We start from the raw sequence: 23,453 nt of genomic DNA on the forward strand, positions 1-23,453 counted from the left end.
TTATGTTTGTGTCCTTTTTCCACCTCACTCCTAAACCTCTCTCTTTTGTGGCTAGCTGTGGCTAGTAGTTGCTAGTGGTGGCAGCTAGTGCTGGCTAGAGGTGGCTAGTAATGGCTAGCTGTGGCTAGTAGTTGCTAGTGGTGGCAGCTAGTGCTGGCTAGAGGTGGCTAGTAATGGCTAGCTGTGGCTAGTAGTTGCTGGTTGTAGCTAGCGACAGCTACAGGTGGCGAGTGGTGGCTAGCTGTGGCTAGTAGTTGCTAGCGCTGGCTAGTGGTGGCTATCCGTGGCTAGCGGTGGCTAGCGGCGTGGTGTCATTGCACTCTGCAGCTCACGTTGCCGGATTTTCGGAGAACCATGATGGCCCTCGGGTAACATAAAAATGCTAAAAGGCTCTCTCCAAAGCCAGTGTTTAGTATGTCCGTTTGGCACAAGATGGCGGCACAAAGATGGCGGACTCTTCCGTGAAGAGGACCCACTTCCCATTTTTACATGAAGACCTCATGCTATGCTAACGAAAACCCAGCGATGCTTTGTTTCAAGTGATTATACACAAGTGAAAACTTGAACTTATGAAAATGATATTCCATTTTGGCCAGTGGGCTTCCCAAAAAAGGCGACGCGCTGGCCCTTTAAACAGAGAAGCTCCATCTGATGGAAAGACAGAGCACACAGAAGCAGGCAGACCGCTCAGTTTAGCGTTTGCTGTTGTAGTTTATTTACAAATATTAAAAACTACAATCATCTTCAGCCTACCGCAGAACAAAACAACTTCACCTTCACGTCGCTTTGCTAACTCATGCTCAAGTCCAAAAGGTTTATTTTACATATTTAAAATACATTTAAAATCATTAGTATTAGACTACCAACAGTACAACGCTGACCGTTGCCATTAAACGCAACATATTGCAACAGCCTGAACTTCATTCATATTTTTTCTTATCTTAAATAGTGCAAAAGGGATTTTTTTTTCTTTCTTTTTCTTTTTTTGAAACAGGAATGTTCGAGAGCTTCGGTCGTGAAAAAAAAACCCAAAATGAACTTTGTACAGTGAACTGCCGACTTAATGAACAAAAATCCCACTTTGTGTGAAAAATAAAATAATAATTAACAAGGCAGAAAACAACAACAACAACAGGAATAAACACAAACTGGTGTATATAGATTGCCACAGACAACAAAATAAATCTTCTCCACTGCGGAGAACGGGGCGGAGTCCACCTGAATGCCCCAGGTGAGTTTTTTTGTTTTTCTTTTCAAAAACTGTAAAAAGAAGAAGAAAAAATATATACACAAAAAAAGAAAGAAAAATAAAAAAGCAGGGTGTTAGGAACTGAAATAAGAGTCCGGTTTTAGCTCCACATGAGTGTCAATGGTTTTTCTCTGATATCCAGAGTCAGCTACAAGCTACAAGATGTCCTATCCAGTCTATCCTCAGAGTGTGTGTTTGTGTGTGTGTTTGTAAGTTCTGTTTGCGAGCCTGAAATCCATTTTTCGCCAGTAGAAGATCTCTGAGGAATAAAACCGTCCCTGCAGCAGCTTGACGGACAGTAAGAGACCAGTTCTGTACTCTTTTACCTCCCAGCAGTCACACAAACACAAAAAAACCCTCTCCTGTGAGATCCAAGAGTTTCCTCTTAAAGAGAGGATGAGGAGGGGGAGGAGAGGGAGTATAATGCGGGAGGGAGGAGTTAGGAGTTGGGGAATGGGAGCTGATAAAAAAAAAAGGGGAGACATGAGTTTGTCAGCTCAAATCTCTCATCCAGTCCGAGTGCTTGGTTTGAAGCCCAACCAGAAGTGCGTCTGTCTGCAGGTAAAGAAGTGCTGGGTGGATGGGGGAGGCGGGGGAGGGGGCGGGACTTACTTGATGTTGTTGGCATCGGCCACCGCCGCCGAGAAGGAGGAAGTGGACGAAGAGTCTTTCATGGGCTTGCCGAGCGGGCCCAGGATGCGACCCGGCACCCAGCCCTCGGCGGCCGGCGACTGGCTGTTGGCCGGCCGGTAGACCAGGTACATGTTCTGCTGGTTGGTGGCCAGGACCTGGACCGTCTCTCCCTGGCTGACGCAGATCTCGTTCTCCTTGAGCGCCGAGTAGTCCTCCGAGACCAACATGGTGGAGGAGACGCCGTTGCAGCCGCCGTCGAACGCCTGAAGGCGAGGAAGACGAAGGGGAACACAAAGAGGAAGGCGGAGAAGGAGGAGGAGGCCGGAGGAAAGAAATGACGGCAAGGAGAGAGAGAGGATGAGAACAAAGGGTAAAAAGATGAGTCTATGTGGGTCGGATGATGCCATTACAGCTGATCCTAACCTAGGGAGGAGCAGTGGGAGGTCAGAGCCGAGGACGAGGAACGAGCAAAACGACAATCACATCATCGGCGTGCTTTTAAAAAAAAGTAATCCTACGATTTGAAGTCTAACTAGTTGATGACCTCTACTGCTGACTTGGTCCCGGTTCATTAAATCCATCTACTTCTTCACTCAAATAGACCACAGACCAATGAGGAAGTGTCTTAAACTTGCATTTATCTCCACTGACCACCAGGGGGCAACAAAGAAAAGTCTGAATCTCTGGAAGTCTATGAAAAAAATATTCATTCCCTCAGTAAACAAATGAGTTTCTCTCTAGTTTCTTCAATACACCACGATGTTCATTCAGTAAAAGATGGTCCATTTGGAGTCAAACAGACCACAAGGGGATGCTTAAGGGGCGGGGCGATCTTCAGATTGACAGAATCTAAGTTCGGTCACTTACGTTCACTGGTTGCAAAAAAAACAAGATGGCGGCGGCGTAACCGCAAAACCAGAGGCTTCAAAACAATGGTTTAAAAAAAGTGTTTTGAAAGTTACAAAGGTAACTACAGTTCTATGAATCCTCACTGACCACCAGAGCCAGTGTTTTAATAGTTACGAAGATAACTACGGTTCTATGAATCCTGGATGACCGCCAGAGCCAGTCTTCTGAAAGTTACAAAGGTAACTACGGTTCTATGAATCCTGGATTACCGCCAGAGCCAGTCTTCTGAAAGTTACAAAGGTAACTACGGTTCTATGAATCCTGGATTACCGCCAGAGCCAGTGTTTCACACTGGATGGGATGTATCCAGAGTGAAAAACAGCCTCTGGTGGTCAGTAAGGATGAACGTGTTTTCAGACAAAGTGGGCCAGAAAGAGAACAGCGTGGTGTGTGTGTGTGTGTGTGTGTGTGTGTGTGTGTATATATTTAAACCCACACAACGCTGCTACACCTGCAGTAGCCCAGATTTTAACCTTGTGCTTTGAGGGAGCAGACAGAATGAAGGCAGAGGAAGCGCCTCGTGCTCCGCTCCACCAGCTGTCTGCTGCCCGAAAACTAGAGCGCGAGGACCTCAAGACTTTCTCTTAATTACCCAGAAATCCCAACACATCACCCAGTGAAAGGAACTCACGCTGGACTTGAAACAGGTGGACCCGCCGTTGGAGGTGGACACCCTCATCTGGGTCCTCCCTCGCTCCTCCTTTCCCTCGAACCCGATGGCGGAGGACGGGCGGTTCGGAGGCGTGGCGGACGGCCGGTTCCCCGAGGCGGAGCGGTTTCTGGTCAGCGAGGCGCTGCTGCCGGCTCCGCCCTTCTCCTTCTGGTACTCGATGGGAGACTGAAGAGCTGCGAACACACAGACGGAGCGCTGATGTTCCTCGATTCAGGCCGAGCCTCCTGAGGTTTTCTTTGGTTTTCCTTCTCTGGACCTCAACTTGAGGTTTAGGTCCTGATTGTTGTGTTAAAGTCCCACAACGTTGTGTTGTTTACTGTTGATTTAAATGCACTGGCAGGGACGTCTTTTAGAGACTTAAACCTTTATTTGTTTGTGCTTTCAAGTACTTTTCATTCATTCATTCATTCATTCATTCATTCATTCATTCAAGTGCAATCAGGAAACCTCAAGATGCAAAAAAGTCAGATACTTGTGGAAGTTACGACCAAATAAAAAAAAATTGTGTGTTTTCGTGTGTGTGTTTTGGGGTGTTTTTGTGTGAGTGTGTTTATTTCGTGTGTGTATATTTATATCGTGTGTGTGCGTGTTTTTGCGTGTTATCGTGTGCATTTTTGTGTGTGTATTTTCATGCTGTGGGTTTTTGTTCATGTGTGTGTGTGTCCGCGTGTGTGTTTTCTTGTGAGTATGTTTATATCTTGAGTGTGTGTGTGTTTGCGTGTTTTTGTGTGCAAGTGTGTTTTTGTGCTTGTGTGTTTTCATGTCTGTGTGTACTCATTTGTGTGTGTGCGTGTGTACTTGTGTGTATGTACTTGTGTGTGTATGTACTTGCATGTGTGTGTGTGTGTGTGTGTGTGTGTGTGTGTGTGTGTGTGTGTGTGCAGGCTCTCTCACCATACAGGAAGTTGCTCTGAGCGTCCAGGACGTCCTGGATGCGTCGGACCCAGACCTGCTTGATGTCCACGTTGGCGGCCTGCAGGGTGAAGCGCTCCGACGAGCCGCGACACGACATGACGAACTTACAGGGGTCGCTGTCCGCGCTCTCCTCCAGACCGAGGTAGGACACCTAGAGGGGAGGAGGCGAGGAGGCGAGGAGGTGAGCGCGCTGAGGCACAGACACACATTTACTGGATCTTCTGGAGGAAACGACCCGGTCCTCGGCGTTACCTTGATGCTCTTCTTGAACTGGTACCCGGGCGTGGACGAGCCTTTCCGGAGCAGCTCGCTGAAGATGACGATCTGCTCGAAGAGGAAGACCCGGCGCTCTTTGGAGCGCGACAGCACGCCGGTGTCCTGCTCCGTCACGAAGAAGGTCTCCTGCTGCAGCAGCTTGCCCTGACACGTCAGCTTACCCTGCGGGGAGAACGCAATTCAGCCTTGGCCCCTCCCCCACGCTCGCCGGGCGGGTGGGGGAGGGGCCAAGACAGGTTATCAAAACGGGGGAGTGGACGAACCTCGTATCCCTGCAGCCGACCCAAGTTCATCATGTCGTTGCACAGCTTCGGGACCTGAGACATCAGACCCACTGCTTTCTGCAGGGGGGGGGGGGGGGGGGAAGAGAGAGAGAGAGAGAGAGAGAGAGAGAGAGAGAGAGAGAGAGAGAGAGAGAGAGAGAGAGAGAGAGAGAGAGAGAGTTAGTTTCCGTAACAGAGGAAAATAAAATGCGTCTGAACTGGATTCAGGAGCACTGAATTTTACCTCTATTTGTTGGCAGTCGATGCCGGCCTTCAAGCTGTACTTCAGGAAGTCCTGAGGAGACACGTGACCGTGTGAAGTATTGCACATTGACAAGAATTGTGTACTTTTTTAACATTATACTGAAACTGCGTGCGTGTTACTGTGACTTCCTGTCATGTCCATACTTGGACATTGTAGCAATGTTTTAGCAATGCATAGTGTGTAAAGATACAATAGCAATACTATTATTATCATGTTTTATCATATTTCACATGATACATAGTAGGACCAAGCAAAATAAGCCTTTCATTGTATAGAATAACCGTAAATTAACTGTAAAAACATCTTGAATCTCTTGAATCTTGCATGTTACCTTCAGCAGCAGCTGGTATTTGGTGATTCTCTGGATGGGTTTGATGAGGAAGTCGCTGATGGTCAACCTGGACTGGGTGTCCTGCTGGATTTCCTGCAGGACAAACACTTATTTTTCACACATTTGTGTTTCTCTTCATACATTTGGTCCGAAAAATATCAAACGCAACCGGCTGACTTAACTTTAATGCAGTAAAAGATCTTAATATCACAGTCAAAACATCACTCACGTCAAAGTAGGTGTCATATTCGGCCACGATGAACTCCGACTTGGGCTTATTCTGACAGTAGACCACATACATGTGTAGTCTCCTCTCCTGCAACACAGACAGCGGATCGTCCAGGTCAAACACATTTGAGGAGAGCAAAAGTCTTCCTCCTCGTCGCCGGCCAGCGCTCCACTCACGTGTTTGATGAAGAGCTCGGGGAGGTGCTCGTGGTCGTCCAGACATTTCTCCAGCTCGCCGACGAAGAAGCTGACGGGGGGCAGAAGAGGGACGTTACAAGAGGTCCAAACCGACCCCATCTTTAAAAAGGTCCATCGGGACGCCGACGCTGAGACTTACTCTCGGTGCCAGTCGTAGATCTGGTGGATGTTCCCAAAGACGATTTTGTCCTTTCCCTTCATGTCGTCGGGCACGCCCTTCTCCTCCACCTTTTTCATGAAGTTCTGCAGAGTCAAAGAGGGTCGGCATCGAGGGAAACGTTATCGAGCTGGGATTACTCAACACAGTGCTTTTGTTGGCCTTTTTTTAAAAACCAGAATTGCATGCGGACGACCCTTTGAACCGGGAAGTCAAACCGATTCGGCAATAATGAAAAAAAAAGATAGAAGCTGAAGCTCCGGATCACAGTTGGACGACTGCTACGCTGTGATTGGTCGGTCTGCGTCGGAAAGGGTCGAACTGGACCCGGCACCAGGTAATCACGGACGCGCGTCTCACCTCCACCACGATGCCCAGGTCTTTGACGTAGTCCTTCTCCGTCTGGATCAGCTCGTTGAGGACGAACCTGAGCAGAACCAACAGCGAAGTCAGCTGAGGGAATGTTGTCGCTGTCGACGAGGACTTGTTCCTCCATGGCTGTAGCTTCACAAGGTGTGATGCCCTCTGGGAAATAATGATGCCAACTGGAGCCACGTAGGGTTCTTTGGCTGGTCCCCAATGGAGAAGCCTTTCTGGTTTCTAAAGGTTTCATCTGCAACCCTTTCAGAGGGTTCGAACAAACGTGTTTTCCAAGCCACAAAGAACCCCTTTTTGGAAGGATTGACCATCTGTGATCCAATATTTCGACTTTACCCTTCAATAGTCCAAGGATTTGATCTAGAACCCACGCTGAAAGATCTACCACGAACTCTAACTTTATTCCTTGGGTTTCATCTAGAACGCACCTTGGAAGATCTACCAAGAACCATTTTTATATTCAAACAGTTTTATCTAAAACCGATCTAAGTGGAACCCTTTTAATATTCAAGATGATTCATCTAGAACCCAACCCTGTTTCCTCATAACGATCCTAAAGGGTTGTGGCCGATGTGGTGCAGCGCAAAACACACAACAAGCTCGGTTCAAAAGATTATTTTTTTTTTGTTGGGTCTGCAACGACTTCACAAAACCACAACAATCCTTAAAGAATTGCTCCTTCCAGAAAGAGTCCTTTATGGAAACCTTGGAAAACCCATTTGTTCCAGAAATATACAGATATAAAGGACCAGTTGTGGCTGTCAGCAGCAGCAGCAGCGACGGTTCTCTACGCGGTACTCACATCCGACCCCTCATTGCTTTGGCCCTCTGCTCCAGTTCGGGGTTTCTTGGCTGGACGGGCGTGATCTGCTCCGGCGGAGAGAGCGGCGAGAAGCCCGGGTACGCTCCTGGTTCCAGGGGCTGAAGGGATGAGGTCGGGGTTTACAGGAGGATTCAATGATTAGAGTCAGAACAGCACAGAAATAATCCCCCTGCAAGTCTGACTCGCTTATGTGGACCAGGATTATTGATTTGTCTACACTAGGAACAACATTCAACACCCTCGAGCTTTAAGACGCTCAATAGGCAATAACTAACATAGCCAACATCAGAATAATGAGATTATTTCATAGCCAACATCAGAATAATGAGATTAGAGCATGACAGCAGAGGGCAGCAGCAGCCTTAAGGAACTCATTGTAAAGAAAAGCTATTTGTAAAAACTGCACGTGTGTATGACCGATACATGCACACAATCATACACACTCACCATCTTGGTTTTAACCAGTTTTTCTATGGCGCTCACCAGCTCTGCGGCGCTGGGCACCTCAGAGGACGACTGCAGAGACGTTAGCAAGGATGAAGACTGAGAGAGGAAGAGGAGGAGCAGAAGCAAAACTGCCGTGTTAGAAAGATTGGAGGCGAAGGAGCGAAGGAGCGACGAAAGAAAGACGAGTTAGAGGATAAAAAAACGACAGGAAGAGACAGAGAAGCAGATGGACTCACTGCAGGATTCACTCCCAATGAACAGCTGACTAATCAAAACTGAAGCTCCTCAGTCGGCGAGTCAGAGCAGAAAGCTGCAGGACGCCAGCGGACGGACGGAGGCGTTTAAAGCAGACATTATCGGGTCATTAGCCCCGCCCCTCACCTTGTCGTCCTGGGCCGGGGAGTCTTTGATGATCTCCATGGGTGGAGGCAGAGGGGTGTGGACCTCCTCGTCCGGCTCCTCCTCCCCGCCGCTCTGCAGCCCAGAGACCGGCGTCTTGGAGAGGGAGCTACCGCCTTTACTGTGGAACGGCTGCAGGGAGAAATGACAGGATCAAGAGGTTGAAACGGCCTTCACACGACGTCAGCAGACACGCTGTTATTGGACAAAACCCGCGTTTTCAACAAAAACTCAGGCAAGCTGCTTATTTTAGAAACTTAAGTCCATGAACATCTGTCAGTGGGATACGCTACAATAACGTTAAGAGGAAGAAGAAGAAGAAGAAGAAGAAGAAGAAGAAGCTCCTAAACCTCCAATTCAAAACATCCGTACTGTCCCTTTAAGTGGCAGAACCTTCCTGTTGAACTCGTACCGTCTCACTTTCCTGCAATGAAAACCATCTTTGAGTATGAATTGATCGCTTGAACACACTTTTTTTTGGTGCACTCTTTCTTCCATTCCCCTCTTCGGCCCCGACTTTAACGCAACTTTTTCATTTATGATCATTAAACTCGGTTTCACGTCACTTTTGTCGGCCAAAGAGATTTTTTTTCAAACTGCCGTGTTTCTTTTTGAGCGTTTAAGGCTTTTTTTTTAAGAGGGTTTCATGAATTTAATTTAATAAAGTCATAAAGAACATGCAAATAAACCCCAACAAAAAGTTGCTTTGGCAACAGCATTCATATTGACATGAGTCCAGAAGGTCATCTGCAAGTCATTTGTTTGTGAGAGGAAAAAAAGAAAGCAAACTTTAGCAGTTTACTGTCCGTTACATAAACACAGATAATATCAATAAATCTCCACGTGGCTCCTGGTCAGGAAGAGCCGACAGATGACATTTATACTACAGAGGCTTTGTGTTCAGGAGCAGATAGCAAACCATAAAACACACAAGGAAACACGTCTCTTTGTGGTCGACATGAAGCGCCCCAACTCGCTGTGAACGACCAGTTAAACAGGAAGTAGGGCGTGTTTAATTCTACTCATGATCCATTTAATTAGACCACACGAGATGTTAACGGCTTTCTGAAAAAGAAACAAAGAGTTCAACAACTAAAACATAATAAATCTCATTTTCAGGGGGATCAATCATACAAACGACACTAAACAGACCTCCAAACTAAGAAACGGGACTTTAACAACTAATCTTGAACACTGTAACCGGGCCCCTACACACACACACACAGTCACACACACACACACACACACACACACAGAGTCACACACACTTACACACACCAAGGAGGCGCGCTGCAGGCTCGTGTAGCTCCTGAATCAGCCGAGCAGAAAACAGCGAAACTCAAAAATCAGTTTGACATGTCAGAAGAAAAACAGGAAACGAGGCGCAGGTGACGACAACGGGCAACGGGCAACTGGCAACGTCCTCATCCTCACCAGCAATCCCTTCAGCGGCTCAGCGGACTCCAGATTTATACCAACTCATTCACACCCAACGCTGGACTGGCTCTCGGGCCCTGCCTCCCGTCGCCCGCAGGAGAGACGAGTTATTCTGGTTCCTTCGTTCAGTTATCACAAATCCTTCACCGGTCCGGTTATTCTCGGGATGTTCCTCGTCAGCGGCTGAAGCGGAGCGACGCCACTGAAACCCTTTCCTGAGACGTAATCCAGCCGAAGACCTGAACCCACGCGCTTACCTCATCGATGATGTCATCCTGCAGGTTCGGGTCAGGCTGTCCCAGGTCGATGCTCTTCCTGCTCTCCTCTCTTCCTGGACCTGTCAATCAAACGGGTCGTCAAAAACAAGGAGAAAAAAAAAAATATGGGACTGAATGAAGGGACTTATATATATACTTTGTGCTATATATATATATATATAATATATATATATATATATATATAATATATATATATATATATATATATATATATATATATATAATATATATATATATATAATATATATATATATATATATATATAATATATATATATATATATATAATATATAATATATATATATATATATAATATATAATATATAATATATAATATATATATATATATATATATATATATATATATATATATATATATCACACAAAGTTGTGTTTTTGTCACTTGGAGACTCACCCGTCTTCTTCTGCTTGTTGTTGGGCAGCTTCTTGACGGAGCTGCCGTGGCTGAGGCGCCGCACGGGGCTGGTCAGCCACTTCCTCAGCGTGTTGCCGGAGCGCTTCGGCCCCGGAGAGCTGGACTGCAGCGAGCCGAGCGACGGCTGCGGCTGCAGGTTCGTCACCGACTCCGTCTTCCCGTCGGAGCCGCTCACCGGGTAGTTCTCTGGAAGGGAAAGAAAACACTGTAGTGGGAGCCAATCGAAAGAAAGAGGTTTTGTTTGCTTGTGTTTGTGTGGGGTGAAGGGAGGGTGGGAGGTTGGATAAAGGCCTTCACACACAGGGGGAAATACCAAAAATGTGATTTTTGGATAAGCAAAACCTCTTCGTCTGAGGCTTTTATTGTGAAAGAGACGAATTCAAAAAAGGTGTAATGAAGCATTTCGCCCAACGTGATTGGTCGAAGCCTTTATTTGGGAAAAAAAAAAGGTACGTTGATCTTTAGCTACTCTCCGTTAGTTTTAGACATTTATTTACGTGTATCTACAATTTTATTCATATATTTCTTTGCTTTTGTGAAACTAAAACCTTTAGTAAGCCAACTTCCATCACCAAAACATTTATACCACCTGAGTAAAGTTATGTTTTCATGAGAGATATGAAGAATTTTTAAAAATCGAGATTCCATTTTTCAGCTTTAGTCATGTTTTCTCTTCACACTTGTGCTTTATGACAACGGTGTCTCATTACATAAAGAGCTGAGATTGTTCTGCAATTTTTAATGTAAAACATGAGTATGTATGATATAAAAGTGCCTTAAAAAGGTTTGAATTTAAGAAATCGACTGAAAGTGAGTCAAAACTGAATTTTGGGAATATTTCATTTCCATACAATCTAGCGGCGAAAGCAACGAGGAACCGTTAAATTTACAGTGTTTAAACTTTCCTTTTGTGCGTTAAGAGACATTTTCATGAAATACATTTTCATAAATCCGCTTCAGAGATCCGTTGCGTCGCTCTGCTCGGTCCCCGGTGAGGCTCCTGTGCGTTTGTTCACCACGAGGTCGTGTTTTTGAGGGAAACTGTGAGATGCAGATGAGTTTCTCTTTACTGAAAACAACTAAACGTGTCGGGCAGCTGCTCTCGTGTGACACGCTGACGACGCTGGAGACGGATTCCTTGCTGTTAATGTCACAGACACCACAAAGAAAAACATGTTTTCTTCATGCACTGGAACACTATTGTCTTCCTGCTGACTGGTGTGGAAAAAAAAACATCCCAAAATACACATCCAGCTGTTTATTTTACTACTTTTGTCTTTTTGCGTTTGCAGATTTCTACATAAAGACTTTATGTTATTTGTTCTGCTCCTTCAGAGTGTGTGTGGAGTAACAACACGTCTCTTTGAAGGCCGTTGTGAGCTCCCCGCTAGCAGGAAATGAAAGGTCAAAGGTCATCGTATCCCGAGGGGTTCCTGCTGGACTCCCCATGTAGTAGAGCCCCTCCCCCTTTTTGTTTACCTCCCTTTATCTCCCTTTTCATGCCCTCCCTCCAGCTTTTTATCTGCTCGTTTCCTTCTTCTACACAAATGTCTGTTGTTGAGCTGTAGACGGAGAAAAAAAACTAAAAAACAACCATGTGATAGTTTCCTGTGAGATCACTTTCACTTCCTGTTGGCATCACGAGTCACAGCAGGTCACCAATCTGCAGAAATGCGCCTCAACCTTATTTTACATATAAACTGCACAATATTCTTAATTTATTTCATGAAGAAAGTGAGTCATGAGTTACTGGTCCTTGTTGTTTTTCTCGTTATCTGTGCGGCTGAGATAAAGCCACGGTTCAAAAGGCATCCAAGGTCACCCGGCGCGACTGAAGCTGCTTCTGTTGCTCTCATGAGACCAACTCATGATGCCCAGAGCGCTGGAGGGGGGCGGCGTGCTGCCCGACGCGACCACGAAACCACCGTGAACGCGCCTCAAAACATGGCGGCTCCGCTTCAACGGCTCCACCAGGCTGGCTGCAGGACGGGTCGCAAGCCCCGCCCCCCTCCACGTCAAAAAAAGGGTTGTGCCGGTTGTGAATGGACAGAACATGTCACTGTAACTTTCCATAAATGTCCAAACTTTAAGTAATAGAACATTTGACAGTTGTATCAGAGTTTCAGAGAGATTTTGGGCTCGTCGTTGAGTCTTTACAACCAAACAGCTACTGTCCGGCTAACGAGGCAGCTGCGTGACTTTGGACGGCAACAAGCCGAGGCCGGTGATTGGCTCTGGTGGTGGTGGGGGGCGGGACCTCGATACCCAAGCTCCACCCCCATCAGGAGCCACGCAAACGCTGGCTCCGAATGAGGTCAAGATCTCAAGATGGCAGCTTCCGTAGGCGCGATGTTTAGGCTTCACTTTTGTACAGTGGGAAGTTCCGCTAGCTCCATGTTGTAGGCAGCCAGTGCTGCTGCTAGCTCCCCGCTAGCTCAACAGAAGGTAACGGGACCAGCCCCAGGGCTTGTAACCCAACTTTTACAATTATATATATATATATATATATATATATATATATATATATATATATATATATATATATATATATATATATATATATATATAGTCTCAGTTAAGATGTGTTTTACCTACAGTGCAAGAGAACAACTGATAAAACTGGTACAAATCCAAAAATAGACGTGCTGACCTTAGTACTCCTGCAGGCACCAAAGGAAGTGCAAATACATAACATTCCGTGCAAACACACACACACACACACGCACACACACACACACACACACACACACACACACACACACACACACACACACACACACACACACACAGACCTTAGTTGGTCTTTAACTTTGGAATAGACAAGAATCCCTTTGTGCTCTTAAGTTGTCACTTGAACTCTCTTTCAGCCCGAGTGTTGACACAACGCCGCCATGCGTACATGTATTTCACGGCTATGGCGAAATATTACTTATATTATATTATTATTGTGTTGCAAACAGCTGGGCGGTGAAGACGAGCCGCATCGTGAAAGAATGTGCCTGCTTTCAGGTACGTGATGCGGCCGAGGTGAACGCTGGCGAGCGAGACAACGATCGGCGACCCCCCCCCCCCCCTCGACGTCCCGGTGGCTGCTCCCTGAAGGGCCGGTCAGTGAACTACAGCCCTGTGGTTTCAAGAGAGAGGGAAACATGTCCACCTGTCGTCAAGCAGGAGGCGTGACGTGGAGCGACCTCGTTGAAGACAGAAACTCATTACAGACTGACGGGGGGGAGGTGAAGAAGAGGAAGATGACGCACGAAGATGACGCATTTCTCTTCCATTAGAATGAATGCACCATGGTCTGCTTTTTAATCTGTTTTTATCTATTAATTTTAATTTTTTTTTTTATTTCATTGTGCTTTCTTCACCTGTTATGGTCACTTTGGGTTGTTTCTTTACTTCTGTACAGCACTTTGTGACCTTTGTGATAGGTTCAAATTATATATATATATATATATATATATATATATATATATATATATATATATATATATAAACTTTACTTACACGAAAAAGCTGATGGGATTTTTCCATTTAACGCTTTGTTCAGCGAGATAAAAGTCAAACATGAACACATTTATTCTATTTTTTTAAATATATTGTTTGTTTTTAAAAGTGATTGCGTAACCTGGATGCACAAATGCTGCTGTAGTGAAAAAATGTCCCCTTGAGGGATTAATCAAGTAACTACCTGTCTATCTAATCTGTCGATCTACTGCTTTTATGTTTTTTTGAAGCGTGAACGTAAAATCAGAAGTAAGAACTCCAACATGAGGCTAAAAAAGGAGCCTGGCCTCACGTCACCGCCACGAGGCTGAAGGAGGACGTTTAGACTCATTTAGACGCCTCCAAAGTCAAATACTCTCCTTTAAATTTGTGTTTCATGACGAACAAAAATTTGGAAATCTTGAGGCGAGGGAACTTCCTGAATCACTTCCTGGATTCAGAACATGTTGTAAAAGGAGCCTTCAACAAGAGCGTTTCATGCCTCCCCCTTACAAACCAGCTGGAGTTCATCATGCACGTGTGTTGAAAGATGTCATCACTGAGACGCTTCAGAGTTGTGTCACGGTGACCTTTGGGCGGCAAATCCTTCACGCTTCATCATTTTCGTCCTAGCAGCGAAATTTGCGCCAAATCTGAACGCGTGGGTTTTTCCTGAGATGTTGCGTTCACGACGACGGGACGTAACGTGAGGTCACGGTGACCTCCGACCCTGAAATTTCGACCGGTTCGTCCTCGGGTTTAAGTGGATGTTCGTACCAAATTTGAAGAAACGCCCCGTCGGGGTTCCCGAGATATCCCGACACACGTACGACACAAAATACAGACACACAAATTTAGTGTTGAGACTAAGAATACGCGGTTTGTACTGAACGGCCTCAAAACACAATCCTCTATATTTAATCATCGGTAATAACGCGTTTAAATCTCCAGAATATATTCCACAGGTGTACTAACAATCCCAGATAAGGAGGCGGGACTAACGGCGGCAGGAAAGCGGGAAAAGAAACGTTTATTTGCAAGTGGCGAGTCGTCTACAACTCAAAGCCGCGCAGCTCTTTTTTCGGCCTCGTGGAAATGAGAAGAGGAGTTTGTGGAAGCTGCTGCACAGCGAGCAGCCGAGTCAGGTGAGACCAGACAAGGAAGCTTTTGTTCAGCCGCCAACAGGAAGACAGACGGTCTACTGTTACAATCCCCATCACTCACTATCTCTAATCACACACACAGACACGCACACAAGGACACACACACAGACAGACCTGACCTCCAGTCTGCAGATACTAAACCAGTGGTATGAATGCAACAGAACAGGGTTTTTGTCTTGCTCTCACTGACACACACACACACACACACACACTAACACACTCACACACACACACACAGTTTCATCCAGTAATTACGCCACACACACATTTTGCCTATGAATCGTTCTATTAACAAGGGAGTATTGAAACTCAGACCTTTTGAGCTTGACAGACACACACACACACACCCACACACACACACACACACACACACCCACACAAAGTTTCCTGGACGGCATCCAAATAGAAAAAGCCACGGAACAAATCAGAAGAATGAAACAAATGTGAGAATAAAAGTATATTTTTTTGGAAATAGAGTTTCTAAAAAGTACTGAAACTGTAGTTGCATGTTCCTGGAAAACACACACACACACACACACACACACACACACACACACACACACACACACACACACACACACACACACACACACACACACACACACACATTTTAGGTGCAAATGACAGGAAGTGACAGTAATCTGGAAGGATGACACTCCTCTCATTCCTCTCATTCCTCTCATTCCTCTCATACCTCTCTCTCTCTTTCTCTCTCTCTCTCTCTCTCTGGATTTCAGGAACTGATGAAGCAAACCAGTGTCACTGCCGACTCATCAAATATCAGCATTCAGTCAGAGGCGTCTCGAAAACGACACATCGTGACCAGAAATAAAACTCTCTATGAGAAACAACCGGAAGTGAAACACCTCAAGAGGACGTAGAGACTTCTGGAGGGGAAACGAGAGATTAAAGTAGCTAAATAAAAGAAACAAGAGATTAAAGTAGCTGAATAAAAGAAACAAGAGATTAAAGTAGCTGAATAAAAGAAACAAGAGGTTAAAGTAGCTAAATAAAAACTGCTGACTCATCTTTTAACCCGTCGCGTCCAGACGTTGGTGTCGTGACGCGTCGAGCTCGTTCAACCAGGTGAGCTGAAACGATGACGTCACTTTTATAGAATGTGTTTATAAACCGGCTCGAGGTTATTCAGGGAATCCTTCAGCTATTTCGAGAATGTGGATGGAATCGTTTCATGAATTACACACTTGATGTTTGTCAAAGAAAGCACACAACTAAACACTACAACAAACAGCTTCTCTGTTGTACTGACACATTGTCTTCACCTACATTTAGATCCAACTGGATCCTCTCTTCACTGGAACCAGTGAAACCACTGGAACCAGTAGAACCACTGGAACCAGTAGAACCACAGGCCCCTCTGGGCTGCAGGCTCAGAGTCCACTGCTTGTCCACACAGATCCACTAAATAACAACGACAACTCCTGCAGAGTCACTGTAAACCCTTTGATGTCATAACCTGCTACACACGTGCACACACAGACACACACACCCACAGACACACACACCCTGTGACTGAATTGCAGGGAAACCGATTGCACAATCCAACATCCGATTCTTAATCGAGACAAAAAGAGAAACTGTCCTCTTCTCCGTGTGTGTGTGTGTGTGTGTGTGTGTGTGTGTGAGAGACACAACTTCCTGTTTCAACATTAATTCTCCATTCAAATCAGTTTCCAGCGAAACCAGAACACGTAACAGGAATGTAAATCTCTATGAATCTCTATTTCTAGGTTTGTCAACCCCTCTTTCATTTAGTAAAATGACACACACAGACACACACGCACACACACACACGACATGTGTGCAGAATGTCGACAAACCTGTTTTCTGCTTCATTCCTCAGCGCACACAAACACAAACACGTGTGTACGATACAAATGATACAAACTTCCAAACATGAAATGTATGCAACACAAGCACAAACAGGTAGTGTGTACACACACACACACACACACACACACACACACACACACACACAGCTCATGTGTGTGTCCCTCCATGTCGTCCCACCTGTGCCGGTGCAGCAGCAGCAGCAGCGGGTGAGGATCCATCCACAGCAATGCTGGCCTCGCTTCATCCTCTCTCACACACACATCCTTCTCTCGCTCTCTCTCTCTCACACACACACACACACACACACACACACACAGACACACACACCTTCTCTCTCTCGTTCTAGCTGTCCGATCAGCTTGTTAACCTGACTGACTGAGAAGGTGTGTGAACACCAAGAGCGTCAAGTCCACACTGCTGACATCCACCACGGAGAGGAGAGCGAGAGAATGAGGTAGGAGGAGATGGGGGAGGAGCCCACACACACACACACACACATCCGCACACACACACACACACAGTTTCTCTCCCTCCCTAAAGATTACACTTTATTTGTCTGGAACAGAAGTCAGTGTTAATTACTGTGGTGTGTGTGTGTGTGTGTGTGTGTGCGTGTGTGTGCGTGTGTGTGTGTGTGTGTGTGTGTGTGTCTTAAACCCCTCTCACTCTCCGCTGCTTTCAACTCTCAGAGAGGCAAAGAAACTTCCCGCCCGGCACCACGCGGCCGAGGCGGCGGGCAAAGATGGCCGCCAGCTGGTGACCACTGCTCAGAACCAGAGGCTTCTGGCCTCGGCGGAGACCCAAACGGAGCAGAAACAAGGCCGATAACTGGACTTCCATCCTGCTGACAGCGAGAGATTCTGGTCACAAGGTTCTGCTTCTCTTCGCCACCAAGCTCCATTACCTGACGTGCTGCCGCACGGGCCCCCAGCCTCCCAGCATGCAGTTGGAGATAACCTGATGTCGTGACTCATTTGCTCACGCATGTAAATCTTGCTGCAGTCGTCCTGCAAGCCGTGACCCAGAGTTCATAGCTCTGCTGCCCGGCACCACGAGGAGTACACGCACCTGAAGTTTGCATCAAAGCTCATTTTAAAGTTTATAATTGTCATATTTGTGCATAAAAGAAAGGAGATACACATTTAAGATTTATCTCCGTGTGCGTTAAACCTGCTCACACGGCATTGTGACGACCACTGCAGCAGCCGGTAGGACAACACACACACGCACACACACACACACACACACACGTAGCCTAGATAAGGGCTTCCTGCAGTGTCCCATTTTACACACAAGCACATTGCTGCTGCTCCACAGCAAGAAACAAGCTCCTGCAGCAGTTTGTCACAACCGCACCGAGAGTTAGTTAGTCAAGACAAACCAGAGCGTGGTCCAACTCCTAGTCACATCCATCGACCACTGTAGGTGTGTGTGTGTGTGTGTGTGTGTGTGTGTGTGTGTGTGTGTGTGTGTGTGTGCACGCACAATGGCGATCTGCTCGAGTGACTGAAAAAAAAAAACTCCTCCGTGACGGATCTGCAGTGGAGTAAACTTAAAATCGTCCGTATCCTCACGGCCTTTGAGAAAGGACAAGGAGTCCTACTTTACAGAGCAGTCACAAGACCAGACACACACACACACACACACACACACACACAACTCTGCAGATTGTATCCAGTTCACGTAATCGCCTCTTTTAGGGGTTAATTAACAGTTTAGTAAAAATACCCATCAGCCTCCAGTCACTCCACTGGCGGCCAATTTTTCAAAATTTACAATTACACGACGGCGTTCATGGGAAGAGTTCTGAGAGGTGTCGATGATATCTCATGGTTTTAATGAGTACATTGAGTTTAGTTTAGTTGTTACATTGAGTTTAGTTTAGTTGTTACATTGAGTTTAGTTGTTACATTGAGTTTAGTTGACTTGTTACACTGAGTTTAGTTTAGTTGTTGCATTGAGTTTAGTTTAGTTGTTACACTGAGTTTAGTTGACTTGTTGCATTGAGTTTAGTTTAGTTGTTACATTGAGTTTAGTTGACTTGTTACACTGAGTTTAGTTTAGTTGTTACATTGAGTTTAGTTTAGTTGTTACATTGAGTTTAGTTTAGTTGTTACATTGAGTTTAGTTTAGTTGTTACATTGAGTTTAGTTGACTTGTTACACTGAGTTTAGTTTAGTTGTTGCATTGAGTTTAGTTGAGTTGTTACATTGAGTTTAGTTTAGTTGTTACATTGAGTTTAGTTGACTTGTTACACTGAGTTTAGTTTAGTTGTTGCATTGAGTTTAGTTTAGTTGTTACATTGAGTTTAGTTTAGTTGTTACATTGAGTTTAGTTTAGTTGTTGCATTGAGTTTAGTTGAGTTGTTACATTGAGTTTAGTTGAGTTGTTGCATTGAGTTTAGTTGAGGTTTTAAGTTAAAGCTCAAATCAAACAGTCCACATTTATTACCCACGATGCATCTAATGATGGGACCAAGCCATTCTTTTGTTCCTAAGTCTTTTATTTTTGACATGTTGTTTTCATCAGAACTGGAGAGGAAGTCAACATGAAAAGGAAACGCCTTTCAGATGTTGAAGGTATTTTTATTGCTGTTTCATTGGTCAAGTTCTCTTCCTCAATGGGGAGTAGCAGCCCAACTCATCTCTCAGCATTCAACCCTAACTTTCAACTGTCTCTTGGCAAGTGTGTCTTGAACATGTGTGTGTGTGTGTGCGACTTTATTTCCATGTGTAGCAGCTGCAGTTGTCTGATTTGCATCTCTACAGGAACACAACACATCCTTTTCATCAGCGAGAGCATAAAACACACCATAGCTGACTGAGTCAGGCAAATCAGCTGATCTGGCAATGTCTGTCTGTGTGTGTGTGTGTGTGTGTGTGTGTGTGTGTGTGTGTGTGGCTACAGCGAAGACACACACCCTGATAATTACAACCTCTTGCGAGACAAAACTGGAAACTGGCTTGCAGGAAGGCCAGTTATACTGGGAAAGCAATGTGTGTGTGTGTGCGTGTGTGTGTGTGTGTGTGTGGGTGTGTGTGTGTGTGTGTGTGGGTGTGTGTGTGTGTGAGACAGTTTATGGTTGGCGTGTTCAAAGTCACGATGAGATGGGAGGAAATAACATCTGTGTGTGCGTTTAGCTGAGTTAACACAACACGTGTGACGAATGCTGCTGTCAGTGCATGACTAATCGTTTTCAGCAGCCACCTTCTAATATGATGCAAAACTCCCATGATGCAACGGGGTGAAACAGCTCGTCTTTGTGGATCCTCATAATAAAACAGCCAACGGCACAACCTGCTGTGTGTCCGTCATGGAGGAGCTGCACAGCGCCCTCTGGTGGACCTGTGTGTGTGTGTGTGTGTGTGTGTGTGTGTGTGTGTGTGTGTGTGTGTGTGTGTGTGTGTGTGTGTGTGTGTGTTGACTGTGGTAAACATGAAGAATGAGTCTCTATGTCCGTCTTTATTGACGATGCTTTTACAAGATCATCTGTTTAACATCTCATCCGTTTCTTTTTGGGTATTTCTGCACTACGGAAGCCCATTAACGCCAATATAAGGACATAAAAATATCCCATAATTCATTATGAGAAATAATGACAAAGTCTTGGTATGTTGAGATAAGCTAGTCATTATTTTACAATAAGTATTTTGAGATACTCAGTAATAAGAGACAAATCTGTATTTTTGCATTTCTACATCATTATTTTGAGATATTAAGACATCATTTTGAGATAATAAAACATTATTTTGAGTTGGTAAAACATTATTTTGAGATAGTAAAACATTATTTTGAGACACTTAAATATTATTTTATGATACTGAGACAATATTTTAAGACACTAACTCATTATTTCGAGATACTAAGTGACTTTCTTGAGAAATTAGAAATTTAGACACTATTTTGAGTCATTATTTTAGTCATTTTTGCAAAATAAGTTCTTATAAAAGGGGTCTTGTTGTATTCCACCACGAGTCAAGATGTTTTTTCTGCCGTGAACGAACTCCCAGAGGTTCAACGTGTCTGAAGTGAAGAACACGTTTCATCGTCTTGTAATGTTCACGTCTCACCAATAGAGGGCGATGCAGATCAGATGACAAGAGAATCAACACTGTCCAAAGAGAACAAAAACCCTGAAGCCATTATTTTCACTTGAGAGGAAGAGGAGGGCGGACTCACAGAGTCTCACAGAGACTCACAACTGTGCCAAAGAAACGGCAGACAAACACCACGTTGTGCGCGTTCCTTCAGTGACGACGTCGACTGAACCGCATCCGTCCACATCGCACCGTGAAGAACACGCTGACCCCCGAGCCGGGAACAGAAAGAGAACTCTGTGTGCTCCCGTTTGGTTGGTTTCATTGCGTCGCGCTCGGGGGGCTTTCACATCTCTTCCTACCTTTCCCCGAGCCGAAGAAGCAGTCCATCTCCACGCTGGAGCGCGAGTGGGACACGCAGAGCGAGGCGCTGGGCACCAGGCCCTCCTGCGGCGGGCTGCGCTCGGTGGTTCGGACCAGGCACCAACCGGGCTGCTCGCTCGGCCGCTCCAACAGCTCCACCGTCTGGCCTGGAGGGGAACAGCGCACGCAGCCGGTTCAAGGACGCGCTTCATTTTCAACGTTTTCAAGTCAAAACGTCCTTTCTTGATATCAGTAATACTTGAAATGTTCAATTGTTGTGTTAAACCAGTGGTTCTTAAACTTTTTCTGTTACGCCCCACTTCAGAGGAAGAAACACGTTCAACAAAAGAAATGGTCCAACCTTTTCAGACTCCTCCATCTATGTTTTTTGTAATAATACAGCAGACAAAATTAAAATCACAAGTAAACCAGATTTGCTCCATCAGCCAAAAACTGATAACATGTGCAGTCACTTTGTTAAAACAATGCAAATAAAATTCTATCCGTGCAAACAAGAAATAATATTTGGCAAAAAGATGACCGCAAGGTTGCTGGTTCAACCCCTGCTCTCCATAGTTTGCATGTTGAAGTGTCCTTGAGCAAGACAGTGAAGGCTCAGTGCTTTTACAGCAGCACAAAGCTTCTCAATTACTAAGGATGTGGGAATAATAAAGGATTCTTAAAAAATAATAATAATAATTGAATTTTTTTTTAAGAATTCTTAAAAAAAAAAATATTTTTAAGAATTCTTAAAAAAATATATATATTTTTTTTTTTAAATCCTTTTTTAATCCCATCTCTCCCCCCGCGCCTCATTAGAGGGTTAAAATTTTGAGAGCCACTGGATTAAACCGTGAAAAGACGAGCGAACGAGACTGTTTTGTGCGTTTTTCTCACCGGTGCTGACGGACATCTCAGTGCTGCATCCTGCCGTGAAGTCCTGGAGGACGACGGTCAACTCACATCCACCAGAGAGCTGCAGAGAGAGAGAGAGAGAGAGAGAGAGAGAGAGAGAGAGAGAGAGAGAGAGAGAGAGAGAGAGAGAGAGAGAGAGAGAGAGAGAGAGAGAGAGAGAGAGAGAGACAGAGAGAGAGAGAGAGGTGTTTGATTAGACTTTGTGAAAACCCAAACGTTGCCGCTGCTTTAAAACCCCGTTAGCATGTTGTGGAGCTAACGGGACTCACGTCTGACGCTCTCCAGCCACACGGGAGCCTCGTGCATCTTCTTTAATCCGTATTTGCACAACAAAAAAGATGGAAAAAATGAACAGATATTCGAGTCCCTCCGCAGGCCGGAAGAACCGGAAGAACCGGAAGAACCGGCGGCTCGGGGACGCGACCTCGCTCTGGTTCTACAACAAACACGGAACCCTGCAGACGGAGGAGGAGCCGAGCAGAACGCGGACACACACAGAGAGTCGCGAACAGAAGGACTAGTGTGTGTGTGTGTGTGTGTGTGTGTGTGTGTGTGTGTGTGTGTGTGTGTGTGTGTGTGTGTGTGTGTGTCTTCCTACAAGCGTCTCCAGGCAACGTCAAATGCCACTTCCCGACCTTTAGCTCTAATCTTTTTGGGATCCGTCTCCGCTGTCGGAGGCCGCGACGCCGATGGACGGCGGCGCGGCAACTGTCCTTAAAATGTTGAGTCTGGACCAGACTTTGACTCAGACTCAGACCCACGAGGACGTCTTCATCCTTGCCCGCTCGTCTTCATCCTCGCTCCATATGATTTGAGAATTAACAAAAAAATAAAATAAAATAAAAAATCACTGACAGATTTCCTGGTTAACGATCGACAGGAAGTGAAATATAAGTGAATATTCATCGCCGCAGTGTTGGTCATAAAGTGTTCCAAGGGTCGCAACGGCTTCAGAAACCTGTTATATAAAGACACACACAGACACGCACACACACACACACACGCACACACACACACACACACACACACACACACACACACAGCTGTACAGAAGGCGTTGTACTCTCGAGGTGCTCGACCTTCTCTCCTGTTAAAAACAGATATTTATGACGGTTTCATCCATTTTTTTTATGATTTGCACAACATTGTTTTGTGTGAATGGAAACTGTCTGAGGATCCTCAGACGTCGGTCCAGGGAGGCGGGTCCTCCTCAGCGAGGCCCTCGAGGGCCCCGCTGATAAAACACACCCGACGAGACGCTCAGAGTAGAAGATGAACTCCATCGACCTCGTCTGCTCCACTCTCACTGTCCTGGAAAGTGTGTGTGTGTGTGTGTGTGT

The 23,453-nt window shown here is 45.5% G+C and overlaps 1 protein-coding gene across 4 annotated transcripts in view; it reads right to left on the reverse strand.

The window, feature by feature from the left end:
- Window positions 1-23,453, reverse strand: part of kalrna (kalirin RhoGEF kinase a) — a 105,399-nt gene that overhangs the window by 12,548 nt on the left and 69,398 nt on the right. For 2 of the 4 annotated variants that reach the window (XM_068572093.1, XM_068572092.1), the window contains exons 39-56: window positions 22,096-22,174; window positions 21,198-21,365; window positions 10,275-10,481; window positions 9,839-9,918; window positions 8,127-8,276; window positions 7,746-7,841; window positions 7,278-7,396; window positions 6,458-6,524; window positions 6,080-6,183; window positions 5,920-5,989; window positions 5,744-5,830; window positions 5,515-5,607; window positions 5,163-5,213; window positions 4,919-4,996; window positions 4,632-4,817; window positions 4,359-4,530; window positions 3,423-3,637; window positions 1,862-2,145 (exon numbers count right to left, since the gene is read on the reverse strand). In XM_068572093.1, the coding sequence (XP_068428194.1) occupies window positions 1,862-2,145; window positions 3,423-3,637; window positions 4,359-4,530; window positions 4,632-4,817; window positions 4,919-4,996; window positions 5,163-5,213; window positions 5,515-5,607; window positions 5,744-5,830; window positions 5,920-5,989; window positions 6,080-6,183; window positions 6,458-6,524; window positions 7,278-7,396; window positions 7,746-7,841; window positions 8,127-8,276; window positions 9,839-9,918; window positions 10,275-10,481; window positions 21,198-21,365; window positions 22,096-22,174 (2,306 nt within the window). The remainder of the gene's footprint in view (window positions 1-1,861; window positions 2,146-3,422; window positions 3,638-4,358; window positions 4,531-4,631; window positions 4,818-4,918; window positions 4,997-5,162; window positions 5,214-5,514; window positions 5,608-5,743; window positions 5,831-5,919; window positions 5,990-6,079; window positions 6,184-6,457; window positions 6,525-7,277; window positions 7,397-7,745; window positions 7,842-8,126; window positions 8,277-9,838; window positions 9,919-10,274; window positions 10,482-21,197; window positions 21,366-22,095; window positions 22,175-23,453) is intronic. The other 2 variants (XM_068572095.1, XM_068572094.1) reach the window with 1 other exon arrangement.

The sequence above is a fragment of the Clinocottus analis genome, unplaced genomic scaffold, assembly GCF_023055335.1.
Source record: "Clinocottus analis isolate CAN_PGR_092001 unplaced genomic scaffold, fCliAna1.0.p SCAF_12, whole genome shotgun sequence".
NCBI lineage: Eukaryota > Metazoa > Chordata > Actinopteri > Perciformes > Cottidae > Clinocottus > Clinocottus analis.